Source organism: Neocloeon triangulifer, unplaced genomic scaffold, assembly GCF_031216515.1.
Source record: "Neocloeon triangulifer isolate White Clay Creek 2 clone unplaced genomic scaffold, ASM3121651v1 ptg000014l, whole genome shotgun sequence".
Classification (NCBI taxonomy): Eukaryota; Metazoa; Arthropoda; class Insecta; order Ephemeroptera; family Baetidae; genus Neocloeon; species Neocloeon triangulifer.
In genome coordinates, this window is record NW_026775556.1 from 27,659,833 (window position 1) to 27,678,897 (window position 19,065).

Sequence of the window (19,065 nt, forward strand, 5' to 3'; positions counted from 1 at the left end):
AACAAAAAATTTAATATCCAGATAGAAATTTAAATAAAAATTTGAATTTAATTTAAATAAAATTATTGAATTTGAAAACTTACTGAGGGCACAGTCGTCGGTATTGACAAGGCAGTCCTTTCCTTCGTAGCCTCTGGCACACTCGCACCTGTAGCTGCCGTCAGTGTTGATGCACTTGGCACCATTTCTGCACGGCGGCACCGCGCTCAGGCACTCATTGATGTCCTGGTCACACAGCCGGCCAGTCCAGCCGCGTTCGCAGATGCAAGCAAAGTCCAGGAAATTGGACGATGGATTGCAATGAGAGCCTTGGCGGCATCTGCAACGATTGAAATGCAAATTTAGCAGACTGTCGATTTAAATCCGAAATGCGATTCTTACTTGTTCGGTTGACACGGGTTCAGAGTGCTTTCGCAATTGCGGCCGGTGTAGGGCAGTTCGCAGACGCAACTGTAGTCGTTGACCAAATCAATGCACGCTGACCCTTGACCCTTGCAGGGATTGGATCGACAGTCGTCGATGTTGGTCTCGCAGTTGACGCCAGTGAAGCCGGCTGGGCACTTGCATTTGTAATCAGCCAGCAGGTCGATGCACTGACCGCCGTGCTGGCAAGGGTTTGAGCCGCACTCGTCGATTTCGTTTTGACACCTGCAAATTGAAATTCAGACAACGTTGAAAAAAGCTGCAACTCTGTAAACTGTTTAATTCTGCATTTAATCAGAAATTTTAGCAAAAAAATGCGAGTCTCAATCATGGCCAGGATGGTTTAAATTTGTCATTATTAAAGAATAAAAAGCTTAATGGAAATTAAATTGAGTCTGAATTTGTTGGAAATAATTATTTTCAAAATTATTATTATTTGCCATACAAATTCGTTCCATTTAGCAGTTATAAATTATAACGAAAAAGTTTAAAAAAAATGAAAGTAATTAAATAAATAGATTTATTGATCTGTTTTATAAATTATTCATATTTTAAAATAATAACAAACACATAACATTAATTTAAAAATATAAAAGTAATAAAATAAATAAATTTATTTAACTTTTTTAATAAATTATATTTTGAAATAGTAATAAAGAATTAAAATTAATTTCTATCTCACCTTCTGCCAGAGTAGCCAGGTTTGCACTTGCAGATGTAAGTGTTGACCCCGTCCTCGCAAACGCCGCCGTTGAGACAAGGCGCCGAGGCACACTCGTCGATGTCACTGAGGCAGCGAGCGTCGAAGTAGCCCTTGGGACAGATGCATTTGAAGCCGTTGACCTGGTCGATGCACCTGCCACCGTTGGCGCAGGGGTTCTGGCTGCACTCGTTGATGTCGATTTCGCAGTGGTCGCCCGTGTAGCCCGGCAGACACTCGCACGTGTACCTGTTGTAGCCGTCCCTGCAGCGGGCGCCGTTTCGGCAAGGGTTGGACGCGCACTCGTTGATGTTGATCTCGCAGTTGGTGCCCTGCGTGCCCGGCTGGCAGACGCACTTGTAGCCGCTGTTCATGTCCTCGCACACGCCGCCGTTCTGGCACGGGTCGGACTGGCACTCATCGATCTCCTCGTCGCAGTCCCGACCTGCCCAGCCCGGGTAGCAAATGCACGTGTAGGAATTTTCGCCGTCGCGACACTGACCGCGTCTGCAGGGGCTGCTCAGGCAGTCGTTGATGTTGGTCTCGCAGTTGGTGCCGGTGTAGCCCGGAGGACACTCGCACGTGTAGCCGCCGATCGAGTCGCGACACTCGCCGCCGTTGCGACACGGACTGGACAGGCAGTCGTCGATGTTGGTCTCGCAACGCGTCCCGGTGAAGCCGATTGGACATTTGCAGCGGAAGGTGTTGATCATGTCGGTGCAGATGCCGCCGTTCAGGCATTGGTTGGTGGCGCACTCGTCGATGTCCTGCTCGCACTGACGACCAGTGAAACCTGAGTGAAAAAACAAAAACAGAATTAGCAAAAAATTGCAATATTTCTCAAAATTAAATGAAATTGTAATGAAAATTTGGAAAGGTTTTTTTAGTTTTTATTTAGTTTAAAATTAAGTTATTGTCTAAAATTTAAAGAAAAACTATTAAGGTGTGTTAATTAGTTTTGTAAAATAAAAAATTAAAGTAAGCGGTAGTTAGTTAATATTTAAAATAAAGGCTCTCAAAATTTATTTATAATAAAGTAATAAAAATAATTAAATCTTATATATATAATTAATATTTAACCAAAGTAGAAATAAAACTTAAAAATTTGCAAAAAAATATACACAAAATCACATAGTAGCTTTGCAAACTTTCCTCTTTTAAACTGTCATTTATTTAGCATTTAAAAAAATTTTCATTTCGTCAATTCAAGAGAACAGATCTTCATCTTCTAGACTTCTCTAAAGCCTTTAATTTTTTTTTCTTTTTTATCCAGAAATGCCATTTTCCTTGAATCTTGATTAACTCCCGAGATAACCCAATATTTCGTCTCTCTCCGCCTTTGAAATTATATTTTCAGTCGTAAAAAAAGCCAGATGGAACTTGCGAGATAAAAACTGCAAATCGCCGATCGTTCTGCTCGATGAGTTTCTTTAATTACCCCTTGTGGACGACCAGGCCGGTAGTTCACACGAGCCAGTCTGTCCTTTCGGGTGGTCTTGTCAATCAAAAGACGAAAAATATGCGCTCATCATACATTGTTCATATTTGCCGATTCCGCAGCCAATGACAAATATTGCCTTAACCTTTCCGAGAAGATCGAGCATGATGTCATTTTTTGCTAGCCGGGTCTCGCCAGAGCGTCTCAGGCAGGTAGATGTAAAAGTACGAACGTCTCGAGAAGTTGATGATATAGGGGCCATTGTTTTATGTTTGAAGAGGAAAATGACTACACCTTAATGTAATGGCAGCGTGGCACGGGACAATAAAACCCGCGGCGGACCGAGAGAGATTAAACCAGCACCACGTACGAAAGGCTATTTTATTCTCTTGGCTGGACCCGTATGACGCGAGAGTCGCTCTCAAGGCTACATTTATTTTATATTTAAAACTTCTCGTCGCGCCGCGAAGGGAATAAAACATTTTGTTCGTCGACGATGCTGCTAAAAGCCTTTTTTATCCTCGAATATTAAGACAACACACTCAACTATATATCACCGTAAAAAAATAAAAAAAAACTCTTTTCATGCTGCGATCAGGAAAATATAATATGCGCGGAGATCTCAACGCGCGATACCGTAATTTATTCTCGAGAGGGTGAAAAATTTCGGAAAAACCACAGGACGCGGTGGGAACGTCGCCTCGTTTTTCATATTTTTTTTTTTTATTTCATCCGTCTTTCTCTCAACAGGGATGCACGGACTGAAAGAAAACATTCCGTTCCATGTTTGAAAGGGGCCAATAAAAATGTCCGCGTCTTTTCTCATTGCAGCATATATTTTACAGCACCGACATAACGCTATTGCCGATCAGGAAAAGAAGACTCAAGGCAACAATCAGCATAATCGTATTCCAAGTGCCGGCCAAGAGAGTAACGCCCGAAAGAAAATTCCAAAGGCTGGAAATTATAAAGAAATGTTGAAGATTTTCGGCTTTTGACACTTTTGTTGGTATAATTTCCCGGTCGAGACGTGTGCTGACCACTCGCGCTAGTGGGAAAGGGTGTAATTTGTTTTACTCGGCACTGTCAAATATTTAAACTCGTGCCTGCCTTAAAATTGATGGTGAGGCTACCTGTTGAGAATTTACGGCCCCTGCGTATTATAATATCAGGCAGGCGTACCTGAGACGGACTGGTCGAGCGCCGAGGAAGGTTCGCCTCTCCTTTATATTGGAGGTGAATAAAAAAAAAAAAGAGTGAACCGGGCAAGGTACAGCCGCGATCAAAAGTCCTCGCGGCGAGAACGAAAACGGCCTAAACGCCGGTGCCATACGGGTGCGTTTTTTGTGCGTCCGTTTTTGCCCAGCACAAAATTCCGGCGATTCTGGGAAAATTGTTGTGTTGCCTTTTAGGGATAAATAACATCTAAAGAAAAAAATAAATAAATAATATAATTAAATAGAAATAAAAAAAATAAAGCTTGAGGCTCAATGTGGCAGATGGGTTTTTTTATCTCTAAGTTTTAGCTAAATTATGGCAATTTCTTGCCGTTTTTTTCCAAATATAACTTTTTTGTAATTAAATTGTTATTTGGAAAAATAAACGACAATAATAATTATAAAAATTATATATAAAATAAATAGAAAGTTAATAAACTGTTTCATTTCAGGCTGAAATGTTGATTGATTACATTATTTCATTTTTATTTATTTATATATTTGGTGCACCTTCCTTTCTCCGATTCATCAAGAACAACAAAAGCCTTATTTTCCGAACATCTCACACCAGCGGCGAAAAGAATTATTGAACTCGCGTGAACTCAATGAACGATTCACGAGCCGCATGACCAAGTGGGAAAAATCGCCGTCGGTATATCACCGATCACGACCGCAGAAGGAAAAAAATACGTGTGTTCCCCGCAGAGACACATTCGAAACACTCGAGTCGAGATCGGCCGGCCGAGAAAAGAAAGAACGAAAATTCATTAGGAGCGTAATGATGATGGACCACGGCCCATCACGAAGACTTTTGTTCAGCGCTCAGCCTTGAAGTCACTTTAGATGGAGCGTCTGATTGAAAATAAAAATAAAAAAATAAAAGGCCGGTAGCTTATGGACCGTCCGTGGCTAAAGGATGAAGTAAATGTAGCAAAGTCAATAATCATCCATATAGCGTGACCTCTACGGTAGCACTAACTTGTTGCCGCGGCCAGCAGTGATATAATTCACTTTCTTGCACTTGTGTCTCGATCACGATTCTCGCTCGGCGCGAGGAGCAAATAAAGAAAAAGATTCCGGCGAGATACGCGACACTCTCGGCTGTATAAAAATAATAACACCGTCTGTGCTGAGTAATCAGAGCCACCGGAATGAACAGCCGCGCTTTGTTTGGCTGTGCAGCAGCGACTCGGGTGGCTTCCGAGGAATTTCAGGCAAATCGGAGGCGCTTCTGGTAAATTCAAGAGGAAGTCGTGCGGTTTGAGGAAAAATTATTTAATTTAATTCTTTTGATGACTCTGCATGTAGGAAGTTGACAATCTGTTCTCTTAATAAATCAGCTTGATGATTTTAATTCAACAAAATACTCAAGTTTAATATAAAATTTAATAGGATTAAATTAAAAATAAAAACACTATTCGGGGCCCCAATGAAGCCTGTCAGATTCTCTTGACCTTTCCGAATTTGTTCGTTTTCAAGGGCCAATTTAAAAATCACGCTTTCCGTCCAAATTGCTCTTAAAAGCGAAAACAAAAGCACAAGATTGGCCTGTAATTTGAGAAGATTGGAAGTAGTCGGTCTGTCAGTTGTACTTACCAGGCATGCAGACGCAGCGGAAAGTGCCCGGGTCGTCGAGGCATGACCCCTGGTTCTGGCAGGGCTGCGATTCGCACTCGTTGATGTTGGTCTCGCATCTCGGACCCGTGAAGCCATTCATGCACCTGCACTTGTACGAGCCGGGAGTGTTCACGCACACGCCACCATGTTCGCACGGCGAGCCTGCAAAAAAATAAAATCGAAAATTGAGATGATTTTTTTTACGAATGCGGCACGAAGAGATTTTAATTTAAGGTTCGCAGCGATGAGGTCGGCTCATCACATCATTTTTTACTTTTATTCTAATGAACGCGTCAGGAAGATTTACGCGCCGGCCAGTCAGAGGGCTGCCAAAATAAATGCGCGTTTAATGATAATTTGATGCTGCTGACAGGACGGCAAAAAAGGCCAACGTCCAGTCCATAAGCTCGAGGCGAAATTCAATTAGGCAGCAAATTGGGAATTGAAACCCAGATGATTAATGCCCTTTTGAAGAAGGTGTTGGTCAGCTTGGTGATCAACATAAAATCGTTTTTTAATTTGATTTGATCACCTCATTACTTTTTTGTAAATCCAAAATTTTTAATTAATTTTTTATTAATTCTCACCGTGTTCGCACTCATTGATGTCCTCGCTGCAGTCGATGCCCTTGTAGCCGGGGGCACAGGAACATGTGTAGGAACCGTTGATGGGACTGGTTTCGCACAGGGCGTCCTTGTGGCAGGGGTTGGAGGTGCACGCGTCGTCCAAGTGGCACAGCAAACCTGCGAATCGCGAATTGAAATCAAACCCCGTTTTTTCGATTATCCAGTCTGGTGGTTCTGGCAAGAGCAGGCGCCGTTGCGCTGCTGATAAGCGAAAGGCGCCTCTTTTTAACTGATTCACTGCATGGGAAAACGGGCCAAGCGTTTTCCTAGGGTTTAACGAGACGTGAGAGAAATAGCTTCTGCGTCAATGAAAGCTTGGGAATGGTGCTCGTTTTTTTTTACATATGCACTTAACTTTGGTATTAGGGACAGGGGAGAGAAAATCAATAAATGCGCTATAATTGCCGGCGAACAAGGATTTGAAAAAAGTTCATCAAGTGGCTCGAGCCGTCTAGGTCGTAAAACACCTTCGGAATAGTCCTTAACAAGATCGCAAAAGGGTCGTTAAAAATCTCCTATACGGACCAAATTGGTGTTTAAACGGCGAGTCATTTTAATTATTCCCTCGTTTAAAATTTAATTATCATTTTTTTTTTTTCCAGAAACCAACTAGATTTTTTTTTACATTTTTATTCCCCAATGCATGAAACATTTTTAATATATTTTCCACGTACCTGTTTTGCCCGGGGCGCATTTGCAGTAAAACGAGCCGACTCGATCGATGCACGTGGCGCCGTTGGAGCAGGCGGCGTTGGCGCAGTCGTCGATGTTGATGGAACAATCGTCGCCTGTCCAGCCGTTGACGCAGATGCACGAGTAGCCACCCTTGAAGTTGGTGCAGGTGCCGCCGTTCTGGCACAAGTTGGGGCGCATCGTGCACTCGTCCACGTCGCGCTCGCACAGTTCGCCGGTGAAGGTCGAAGGGCATTCGCAGGAGTAGCGGTTGACGTCGTCCCTGCAGGTCGCGCCGTTCTGGCACAGGTTGCGCGGGCAGTCGTCAATGTTGATCTCACAATGAATTCCCTTGAAACCTGCAAATGTTAGATAGAAAAAATTTATTAAATTGTCTATTTGTCCAAATTGTTACATCACATTGTTTATTTTCAATTGTTGAAAACAATTAATTTGAAAAGAAAGGAATTGATGGACAAAACGACACCAGCACTAGCAAGAATTTTTAATTTTGAATTAAAAAAATTAAAACACTAAATATTTTTAATTTATTTATTTTATTTAAAAATAAAGAAATAAAATAAATAACAAATTGAATTAAACTTCATTATTTTAAAGAAATTTATCTTTGAAATAGTAGCAATAAAAATAATAAAAATTTGTACAAAATATTTAAAAAAAAATTTATCTAGTTTTATTTCAATTTTTATTTTTTTTTATTTTCAAAAGTAAATTATCAAACTTCAGTTTCTAAAGACTGAAGACTGATTTGGATAATAATGTTGGGATTATTTCTTATATTTTTTTCTCTCTCAAGATTTTATCCCCCGAGGCGCCACACCCAGGGACATAAACCGACCGATCAAAACCACCAGATATTGTGCGTGGTGTGTTGTATAATTATTCGGAGAAACAGAGACACGATGCAGACGCCGCCGCGATAGGGTAGATTACGCGTTTTGAGGCCAATAAAAGCGGCCCTGGCGATCCATTTACACGTCCAGAGCTCTCGTAATTACCATTAGAAGGGCACTCGAGAGGCAGCGCGGCCTGTTTGCACTAATTTCAAAGCATAAAGCGCCGGCTGAGTGAGTTTGGGTGCTTAACGTGGACGCACGTATGTGTGGGAAAATTCCCATGATCACAAAAGCAAGCCGGCCGTACGCAAAATGTTCGCCTTAATCGCCACACGCCGCCGAGGAAGGAGGAATTTGCGCCATCGACGGGCGCGACTTTTGCGATCGGGTGAAAAATCGACGGCGATTAACGTGAGGCGTTAATGCGCCTCACCTGGGCGGGCTAATTGACGCGTAATTTGGGCGAGTGGGCGGGCGACGGCGACGCTCGCGAACCGTGCGGGGGTTAAGAAAGGGAAGTGTGTGATTACACGCCTCGTGGGTTGAGAAAAGGAGCCGTCGCCGAGAAACACATGACGCGCGACCGCCAAAGAATATTATCATAATCTTTTCACGCTCTGGCGGAGAGAATGGGTTTGGAGTAAAAATAGTAAAAAAAAATAGAAACGACCGTCCAAAGGGCTGATGCGAAAATAATTAGCCCTCTGGCGAATATATAGAAAAAAAGATCGGGTGATAAAAAATATAATTTTGATCGGGGTGTAATTATACGATTGGAATGGCCTTGGAGAAGAAAAAAAAACACAAACCGATTGGGCAGTCGCACAAGTGTTTGTGCTCGTTGACGATGCGGCAGGTTCCGTCATTCTGGCAGGGCGACGGGTCACAAGGTCGGAAGGCGCTGTCGCAGTGATGACCTGTCCAGCCCGGGTTACAAATGCACCTGGAAAACAAACAAGAAAAGCCAATTAAGAAACGTTAAATTTTTCTGGTTTTATATTTATAAAATTTACGACGTGAAAGTTCGTCTGATTGGCACGATAGTTCACCGCTGTGGCGCGCATAAATTTCGTTTAACCTTCAAACGACATCGGTCTTCTTCAATTGCCCAATTGCGCCGCCGCCGACATGGTTCGGGTGGAAGAAATTAATCATCCTCGGCGAGTGCACGACGATTGCGAATATAAAAGAGCGAGTTAAGCAAGCGTACATATTGTCGCTGCTGGAAAGGATGTGTGTGCAAGTAGTGCGAGCGGCGAATTTAATAATATTTTTTTTATTATTACAATGTAAAGTATGCAACAAGCAGGGCTGCTGCTGCTGAAAAGGCAACGTCCCGTCGTTCGGCCGGCCGGCGAGCAGAGCATTTATATACGAATGTTTTTTTTATTCTTCTCATTCGTGATTTGTATTCCTGTTTTGTAGCCGCGCGAGAGCAGAAGTTTATAGTGTTTTTTCTGACGTCATGTCGCTCTCGAAAAAAGAAGCGTTTGCTCGAATTCAATTACCGACGTGCGGGGTCAGATCGGCCGTACTTAGCCGAGTGGACGCATAATGAGATTTTGAGAAATAAACGTATAAAAAAGGTCGGTTGCAGGGCAGCCGCGTGCAGTTTACTGCCGTACATGGAGCCATCTCCGTCGTGAATGCGACTGGCGCGCGAGTTGCATTTTAATAATACAAACTGGCACTGTTGGCCTGCGCTGGACTTGATGTCTTAGATTAATGTTAGATCCAATTGCGGTAATGAGCTGTAATGCGAAGAGGTTCTGTCACATTTGCATTGGTAACTCGGTGATTTATTTACAAAATACGTGATTAGGTAAAAATAAATGTTTAAAATTAATTAAAATTGAAGAAATATAATTTATTATAAATAATTATTTATGATGCCAAATTATAAAGTCTCTAAATGAACCAAAACTTAATTTGAAAATAAAAATCCTTTTTGAAATCGGTTTAGAAATAAAAAAATAACTTAAATGAAAAGGATAGTGATAGCTCTGTTGTAATTAAGCAAAAGTTATTATAAATCCTTAACTTTGTAATTATTAGTTAGTTGATTAATTCCAAAATTGTAAACTTTAAAATTGTCTTATTAATTTATATTATTCAAGTTAATGTTTAAAATAAAATTATAGCTGTTTATTAAATATTCTTAAATTCAAATCTATCACATTAAGCTTAACGTTTTTAAACCTTCCTAAAAAGCATAATTTTAAAATTAAATTTCTATTTTCTTAGGCTGGAAAAAATTAGGAGGATATGAATTAAAAGATTTACGACCACTCTATAATTAAAGCAATGACAGACTTCAGAGCCGTCACAGAAAACCTACCAGCTCGGTTTTCATAATTGAAAGCGCCAAATGTTCGGATTTAATTACCGCGTTTGGTGACGTCAGAATTCGTTCCGCCGTAATTAATCCAGATTGTCAACATGTGTGGCTCTGCGAGCGGGAGGAAAAAGTGGCTCAGTGGCGCTCGCGTTTTTTCAAAGCGTTTCGTGTCCAAAGAGAAATAAAACAACCCCCCGGCTAGAAACAATTTCCTCGGAACAACAAACGGCCGCTCCAGATTGATTCCCACGCATTGGTCATTGCACGAAATTCGAGAGCAATTTCGCGAACAGATGGAAACGCCGATGACACACGCGAATTTCATATTCATGACTTTTAACGAGTGCAAAAAGAGCAAGCGCTGCAGCATCTGCCGGTTCTTTTTATCGGTGTAATTTATCACCGAGAATAAGTTGAAGAAGAGCATTCGGGACCTGCGAGTGTCCTTGTTAATGGGCGTCTGTTTTTATTTACGTTAATCAGCGGTGCAAATCGGAGAACGGTCGATGCTGAAATTTATTGCTGCGCCCGGTTTGCATTATTTTGCCATCCAGATACGGCAATCCGGTTTTTTAATTAGTGCCGAAATTTGCCAGACTTTCACTGCAAAGCAGCGGATTCGTTCCAATAACAAACCGACTTCAATTATTATTCGCCTTTGTCGAGCAAGAAGTCGTGCGTCTGGAATCGAAAAATCGCGAAATCGAGAGGAGACACCAAGAATGGAGCCAATTTCCCTTCTTCGCGAGAGAAAATGATGATTTCTTGAGCACACAAAACTTGTTTAGGAGAGGTTTCCTTTTCCTCCACGAACAATAAATTTCAATTTTAATTTCGCTAGACAAGAAGATCCTTGAAAGATGCCTGATTGAGCAAATCTTATTAACAGAGGTGTAAGGCGTAAATCATGTTTGTTGTTTTTGCAAGTTATTTCTAAAGGTGATTTTAACACCTCAGCAACATTATGAGTTTTAAATCAATTACCATTTCCTAAATGTTTCAGAAATGGGCTATAAAATTGGTTTTTAGCAAATATAAAAGTACAGAAAAAACACTGGGAATGAAGAGATATGGCTTTTCTTTTGTTGCAACAGTTGTATTTATTTAAAAACGGTTTTATGTTTTAATTAAAACAATTTTTGCAACCAGGAAAAGCCCGAACTCTTCATTTCCATGATCATCTCATCGAGTGTCAATTTCTTCAAACGATCTGGAAAAACTAAAATTTCTGCAACTTTCCTCATAATCAACATGTCAAATCATAAAAGGAAACGATTTATGGCAGAAATTCCTTAATTTTTCATAAAGTTCAGCTGTTTCTGAGCCACTTTTTATCTCAAATTTTAAAATACTTCAAGTATCCTAGTCTATATTTTAGCACCGTTGTTATCCACTTTAATACAAAAAATAATAATACACCGGCCCGTCTTTTATTGGGTGGATGACGCGCGCGTTTTCGTTCCGTCTGCCTCTTTTAATATACTGACGTAAGCTCATTTGCAATTTCTTCTTCTTCTTCTTCGCATATTGTTCGCCTCCGCTTCGTGCAACATTTCGACTCTGCAGCGCAGACTGACGGTTAATTACGTTTAAAAGTCGCATATCATTATGCCTCATTATGCGTGCATAAAAAGCCGACGCAATTAAGCGGCAAAAATCATTTTTCGCGCGCTACCTGTCTGTACACGAGAGAGATTATTATTTAAGAAAATTATCCAACATCTCACTCGACGATCTCTTAAAATTTTATCGGAGCCACTTTTCCGACGAAAGGCACTCTGGCCGTTTTTATGTATTTTCAGAGAGTCAAGTAGTGCCGCCCACTTGTTGCGACTGACTTCTTCGTTTTTTTCCTCCTGATTGAAGCAGCAGGGAGGATTCTCCGCGGCGTTTTAAGTACCAGAGTAAGCAGCAATTTTAGGAGCTAGATAAGAAAAGAGTGAGTGGCGGCTGCGGCTGCTGCGAGTGGAAAACGAGTTTTTAACTTTTTGTGCGTGTAATAGGACTTTTAATCTCGCAGCAGCCATCTCTCGGATGCGACAAACTTTACGGCAGAAGAAGAAGAAGACTTTTGCCGAAAATATTAATTTACGTAGCGCGAAAACGCGGCAGCACTTTCAAGGTTTCTTTTTTTTGCCATATCAAAAAAGAGTTAACGAACCTCGCTGCGCCTGCAGACGATGGAATGACTTGCAAACTTTTCCTTTCGATTGGAGCCATTTAAGTTTGCGGTCGTTGTGTATTTTGGATCGACAGAATAAATAAATATTACGGACGAAAATAGAAATATTTATTTTGGCAAAATTTATTCCTCCAGACAGATTTGCGGTAGTGAAAAAATTATCTCGTAAATTCGAGATGATGAGACCAATCAGATAAAATTTGACAGCCAATTTTTTCACGATACGTCAAAAATCCCAAGCGAAATTGATTTTTCAAACAGTCAATTCATATATTTCTAGACTTTCTCTAAGATTTTACTTAGAATTTGTTTGGTAGATTTCTTAATTAATGAAGGAGGAGAATAGTGAGAACAATAATATTTAAAAATACAGGCCAATTTAGCCTTTAACGGTAAAATTTTTTCTAGGAAATATAAAAATACCTTATTTTCATTGTTTATATTTTAATTTGGTGTAGCAAAAATCTATAAAGCTTTTAAATTTTTTAAAAAGAATTTGTTTTTACTTATTTGAATTATCTATAATGATATAAATTATACTGCCTTTGTGATGAGTCAATAAACATTTTTTGCTGCTAAATTATCTAATTTCCTTTTAACAAATGTCCAAAGGCTATGCATTCGGTCCAAACAAAGTCAAACGGCGAGAAAACGAGCACATAATTGAGCAGGGAGAGCGCCGATGGCCGGCGGATCTAGCGAAAAATTCGCATTAGAGCAAACAAACACAATGACCAATTACGTCGGTCGAGCAGTAATTTGAATAATGCTGCGGACGGAAAAATAAAACACCGGCGGGATGAGATGGAAACAATTTCGGGTCGTGCATGGGTTATTACCGCGGCACGACTCTTATCCCGACCAATAAACGGCCCGAGGACACAAATAATAATCGAAGAAAAGTGCTGAGAACGCTCCAATCACACGCGCGGCGGCGGCAAACGATGATGCACTCGGACGATAATAATTTTCCCTCCGTCTCGAGTGTCTTTTGCCAACACGGACATTCCTACACGAATTTTTATAAATCCCGGCACGCGGTACGATGATAATAATAATAATAATGGCACAACACTCGAAAAGTGGCCAATTACGACGCGTTTTAATTAAAACAATTGATCTGAAGCATTTTAATTAATCACCAAGTGCTCGGGTAATTAGAATAAAATGTTTTTGCGTCTCGGGTTGGGCGAGTAAATAAAAGGATAAGTAATTTCCCTCTCTCTTTTGCCCGACACGAGATCGCCGCTCGTTTTAATTAAAATTAATGGTCATTATCTGCATTATTTTCTTTCTTTTCCATGATGTGTCGAGTTCTATCTTAAAGTAGGCTACGCGGTACATTATAATGGAAACATGCAAGCTCACATTAATATTTTTCAACTCTCGAGGCCCCACCTTCGCAATATGTATGCAAAGCCGCGGTCTTTCACTTGCGCCGTTCAATTGTGAGGTCACTCACTCTCCGGTTTGATTCAATTACCTTCTATTTCCATATCATGAGCGCGCGCGTCTGGTACATTTGGAAAGTTGAATGCACGCGTAATCCGACGAGCTGATTTGCCTAAACACTTCCTGTTAATTAGCGAATTCGAATCGGTTATGCAAATATGCTTGCATTTTCATTGGCAGAAGCCAAGAGAAGATTTTATTTAAAAGAAAATTAGGAAACGCGGCCGGCATGAGAACGGGCAGAACGTGAGCTGGAAATGATTTTGTACCGTAATGTGGAGCTTTGTTTTCGTTTCAAAGCATTTGCACAACAGTCGTCGTAATAAATTGCAACAAAGCAAATAAAACTGACATTAAAATCTAGAACAATTTGGATGGAAATAATAAATGGAAACCCCCGTTTCTTTTTTAATGAAAAAATTCCAAGTTTCCTTTATTTATTTATTTATTGTTATTATCCTTGTTTATTTGTCCAAATTATTACATTCAATTGATGAAAGCAATTTATTTGAGAAAAAATGAATTAAATGTTGGACAAAACGTTACCACCAACTAGCAAGACTTTTGCTAAAACTTCTGGGTTGACTTGGTTTTTGTTCTTTTTTTCAAACATTGAATGTAAACAACAACAATGTTATTTAACAATAGGAGATATAAACAAACAAAAAAATTATTTTTGGTAATTTTTATCAACAAATTAAACCTCTTTGTTACCAAACTTTTATATATACAATTTAAAAATCAATTGGTAGCAATTTCCGGAGACACCAAAATCAAACACGATGAATTGCTCTTTCCTGTCCAGCCGCAGCCCGCCCATTTTTAAATAAAATCCAGCTCTCGTTTCACTCTCTGTCAAAGGGCAAACACACATTCAATTTATTCCAAAATGTAAAACACGACCCGCCCATCCCTGCACACTGTAAGGCACCAGGAATGGTCGAATAATGTAGGTCGTACCATGTAATGTGAAAAAAGCATCTTGGATGCTGCGTTGCTCCTTGCTCTGGTCATCTGGAACAGCAACTCTCTCCTTTGCACGCGGGCGTTTTGCTCTTTTTGTGCGCGGCGGCGGCAGCTGCTCGCGCGAGTGTGTGAGAACGAAACCAGGTTGTTTTGAATCCATCGCGGCGAATTTTCTCTCGGGGCGAAGGTGGTCGGACAAATTAATGCAAGCGGATTAGCAATTTCTCTCATCCTTAATTAATCAACACGGGTAGTCCGTCAGTCGCGCCCGCAGGCCAAAAGCAGAAACGTGAGCGCGACTAATTCGAAGCGTAATTAATGCCCGACCGGTATTATTTTACCATAATTTATATCGCACTTTGACTCTTGCTGATCTGATTTTCACATATAAAATTCGGCAGGTTTTATATAATTGCTACCTTTTGAGCAGAAAAAAGTCAGGATGCAGTAATTGCCGTTGCACAACAATGAGGCGGATTCGGAGATCGCGCAGAAGTGTTAAATATAACTTTTGTATGATTTATAATTTATAGCTCTACGGTTTTTTTTCTTCTCAAGTCGTAAAATATATAAAAATTCTGGACGCTCTCAAGACAAAACGAACGGCACGGTCGGCATATAAAAATGTTGTGTTGGAGCAATAAAAAATATTATAAAAAAACCCAAGTGCGCGCGGCGATGAACAAGTGCGCGTGGGCGTATGAAAATTATAAAAATAAATTCAGTCGGGAGAAAAAGAGACGCCCAAAGTCAAATTAAACTCGCTGAATGATAAAATTCGGCAGGATTTATAGCAGGCGAGGGGTGATTATTTACGGGAAATTTGCACAAAGAAACTTGATTAAGCCTCAGATTAATGGTTTTTAGAGTTTTGGGCGTTTTCCTTTAAGACCCAAAGCCATTCATTACTCTTCAATTTTCGATCTTAATGGTTCTGAAAACGCCAGGGCGAAATTGATAATTTAATTTACCTCGCGGAACTAAAAATTTAAAAATTAACATCCAGCTGAGAGAGCAATTTAATTTACTTTTTCTGAAGTGTACAAATTGTTGGAAAGTATGAGCCACGCAGGTGAAAAATTATGCTGATCCCGAGCAAGCAAGATCGTTAAAGTTTGGCAGAAAACTCAGCAGGCGGCCCGACCTGTTCCGTTATTACAAGTTGACGAGGAAGTCGTAAAATCTCGGTTGAAAATCGATCGATGAAAAATTAGAAAGGAATGTTGGTTTTATTGTTTATTCATGCACAAAAAGAGTTCGCTCGCGACCGAGCCCATGCATGCATCATCATCTCGTCGTGCCTGCAATTTCGCGGCTGGCATTGCCGACATATTTTCCCGCGAAAGACGAAAGACCCGCCATCATCTCGGAAAGCGCCACGGGGCTGGTGGTGAGAAAAGCACCGGCGTGACGTCACAATCACGATCACGTCGGCACCACGCCTTTCGAGCCTGCGAGGGGTCACGTGCACGGGTCACGACTCGGGCCGGCAGACGTGGGAGTCACTGCAGAGCTGCGTGGCTCCGTCCATACGCCGCGGGCTCGCGGCTCATTTGCATTTATCGCCCGCGAAGCAAAGGTCGCCCCTTCCCTTGCTGGGGCCAAGGACCACCCCAGCAATTGCCGATTTCACCAGTGGACATTTATTATCATGGACAAATAAAATTTGCAAATAATAATCCGTGAACAAAAATTCGTATTAAATTCTTTTTATCAAATTATTTTTATTAAAATTTGTTTTTTATTCAAATGTCTTAAAAGGGAGAAAACTCTATTTTTAACAATTTTCAACTGAACCAGGGTGTTTTTAAATTAATATTTTTTTTTACTGAAATATTTTGATAATTCGGGACCACCAGAGATCCTATTTTTTTTTACAATTTTATGTAATGATGGAGGTGCAGCTCTTGCTCTCTCTACCCTTTCATTTGCGGTAGCATCTAAAAAATTAGACCAATTCTGACCCGTCGGTTGCATCTTCTCAAGTTAATTAGCCGGTTGGTTTGAAACTCGAGCAGGCCAAACAATGACATGCTCTGTCGTTGGTAGGGAATGGAAACTGAGGTATATTTATTATGACTGCCGCCGCCAGACGAGAGTTGATGCAACGAACGGCAGCAGCAGATTAAATTAGAGCTTTCAAAATGACGATAATGATAATCTCCTGACGAGTAAAAAAGGACGAGGTGGATAAAAAAAATAAAATTAAATAGAGTTCTTTGTGAGCGAGTGTGCTCGGAAATTGCTCTGCGCCGACAAATAACGAGTTGAAAAGTTCATTGCTCAAAATCGTGCAATACCCGAGGCGACCTGCACAATTAGAAGAGAGAGATACTTCTTTCGCTGCATGATAATGGTGTACGAACCACGAAAGCGGCTCATTTTCTAAAATGATTTACCGCGCCGCTCTCGAACCGAATGCGCACTCGATTGGAGGACATCAGGTTATTGGAGAGAATTATCACAGAAAAAGAACAGCCCGGTTTCCAGCCTGGCCATACATGGAATCACGCAATGCCGGCTCCGACAAGCCAAGCAAGAGAACAAAGCGGCGCGTCGTCGGAGGTCAAAATTTGCACCGGCAAATTATTTTGGGGGAAACGAATCTGAAGCGCTCCCGGAACTGGAAATTAATTTCGATCAAAGTGAAGGGTCGAGATGAAATGAAGTAATTTCACTATGGTCAAGATTTGCAATTCTAATCTGACGAGACGTTTTGGTCGGTAAAAAAAGACGAGTCCTCCTTCCAACCGGCAGCTATATTTGTAGAGCATATGCTGGGCGCCCGCGAGGCGTTCTAAACTCTTTTCAAAAAGGTCGGCGGGTACCGAGAAAATATAATGATACAGCCGCGCGCACCGGCGGTAATATTCGGAGATATAACCGGAGGCGATTTCACGTTGCGGAGGAAGCTAGAGATTTTTTTCGGTGAGACGAACGAAATGGTGTGGAGTCGGTCGCGTTAAATTATAAATAAACCGAGTATACGATTCTGATCTGGCTTTACAAGCGCAACAGCTCCTCCCTTTCTCCACCTTTCTCTTCGAGAGCCTTTTGCAGTAGGTTTTGACGCGGGTAATTTATTAGCAAATGGGCTCGCCGCCGATTGAAATTTCACCTCTGGTCAAGGCAAAACAAATGAAATTATGAATTTATTACAAAAGTAAAATTTAATTTATTTTTCTATTTTTTTAATTTCGGTCAGATCAAGACCTAGTCTTTGGCCTGTGCAGAAGGCCCCGCCAAATTCAATTTTTTTTCTTTATTACTTTTTTTGGGGTTAAACTTTATAAAATACCTATTTTTGCTGGCATATCACAATCATCTTCAAATTCTAAATCAAATCAGTTCTCACATTTCTATTTTTTTAAGTGATCGATTTAACGCCACGCTCGCCTTTGGGCAAAACGCGAGCACGACAGGAATTCGGAAAATTCGGTGAGAAAACATGATAATTACTCGGGCCGCCGCGTGCAATCGTAAAAGTGGAAGCCGCCGTCGCTGGTAATTTTGGCCGCCAAAGGTCAACGCGGTGGCCCGGAGGTGTCTCGATCTCGTGATGGGAACTGGCTGCCGCGCACTTTCCGTCCGAACCAACCGATTGACAGTGAGACCGATCCGGAATTTGGCAGAGGTCGGCGAACACCGTGCAAAAAAAGACCGCGTCGTTTGTTTGCTCAGCGGCGATGAAATTACCCGCGATGGAAATGTCAAGCGCATGGGAAAACCGCTCTGGCGCGTCCGATTAGGAAATTATCCGTTTGATTCGCGAGTATCCGGTTAAAAAAAAAAAATGGGAAAAAATTGCACTTACTGGTACGACCCTTTCGTGTTGGAGCACATGCCGTTGACGCACGGTTCCATGATCAGGCATTCGTTGACGTCGTCTTCGCAGGTTTTCCCGACGTAGCCCGAAGGACAGGTGCACCGGTAGGTGTCCCTCAAGGACGTGCAGGTCGCACCATTCTTGCACGGGGACTTCGCACAGTGATCTTTCAGTTCACAGTGCGGACCTAAATAAAATCATAATTTTTTTTAATTATAAAGAAAATTTGAATAGAATTTTGAATTTTTATTTTCAAAATAAAAGCAGAAATAATTTCTCACCTGCGTAGCCGTTGCTGCAATTGCAGACGTATCTGTCGAGGGACTTGAGGACGCAGTTGCCGCCGTTCCGACACGGCATCCTGTCGCACGCGTTGGGCTGCGCGATTTCGCAAAGGGAGGCGGTGAAGCCGACGGGACACTCGCACTTCCACGAGGGTGCGCTTTTCCCGGGCTCCTCCTTCACTTTGCAGACGCCGCCGTTCTGGCATTGCGGCTGAATTCCGTTTCCTTTGCGACACGGGTTCAAATGCTGACAGTACTCGCCCAGGTAATTGCTCGTGCAACTGAAACAAGGATTAAAATGAGGTGGTTAGAAAGAAAATTATAAGAAAATAAATTGATGTAAGCAAAAATTCAAATTGCAAGCATTCAAATCTCTTTTTTTTAAAAAAATATTATGATAAATAAAATTGACACGAGAAGAACAAAAACCAAGTCAACCGAGGCTCATTGCTCTTTTTGATCTCGGA

At 41.2% G+C, this 19,065-nt stretch overlaps 1 protein-coding gene across 1 annotated transcript in view; it reads right to left on the reverse strand.

Moving 5' to 3' along the window:
- The window catches only part of LOC132201410 (neurogenic locus Notch protein), a 51,973-nt gene that overhangs the window by 7,253 nt on the left and 25,655 nt on the right, over nt 1-19,065 (reverse strand). Inside the window, exons 3-11 of the mRNA XM_059627567.1 lie at nt 18,596-18,879; nt 18,303-18,501; nt 8,360-8,493; nt 6,696-7,052; nt 5,983-6,138; nt 5,375-5,557; nt 1,106-1,916; nt 382-648; nt 84-319 (exon numbers count right to left, since the gene is read on the reverse strand). Coding sequence (XP_059483550.1) covers nt 84-319; nt 382-648; nt 1,106-1,916; nt 5,375-5,557; nt 5,983-6,138; nt 6,696-7,052; nt 8,360-8,493; nt 18,303-18,501; nt 18,596-18,879 — 2,627 coding nt within the window. The remainder of the gene's footprint in view (nt 1-83; nt 320-381; nt 649-1,105; nt 1,917-5,374; nt 5,558-5,982; nt 6,139-6,695; nt 7,053-8,359; nt 8,494-18,302; nt 18,502-18,595; nt 18,880-19,065) is intronic.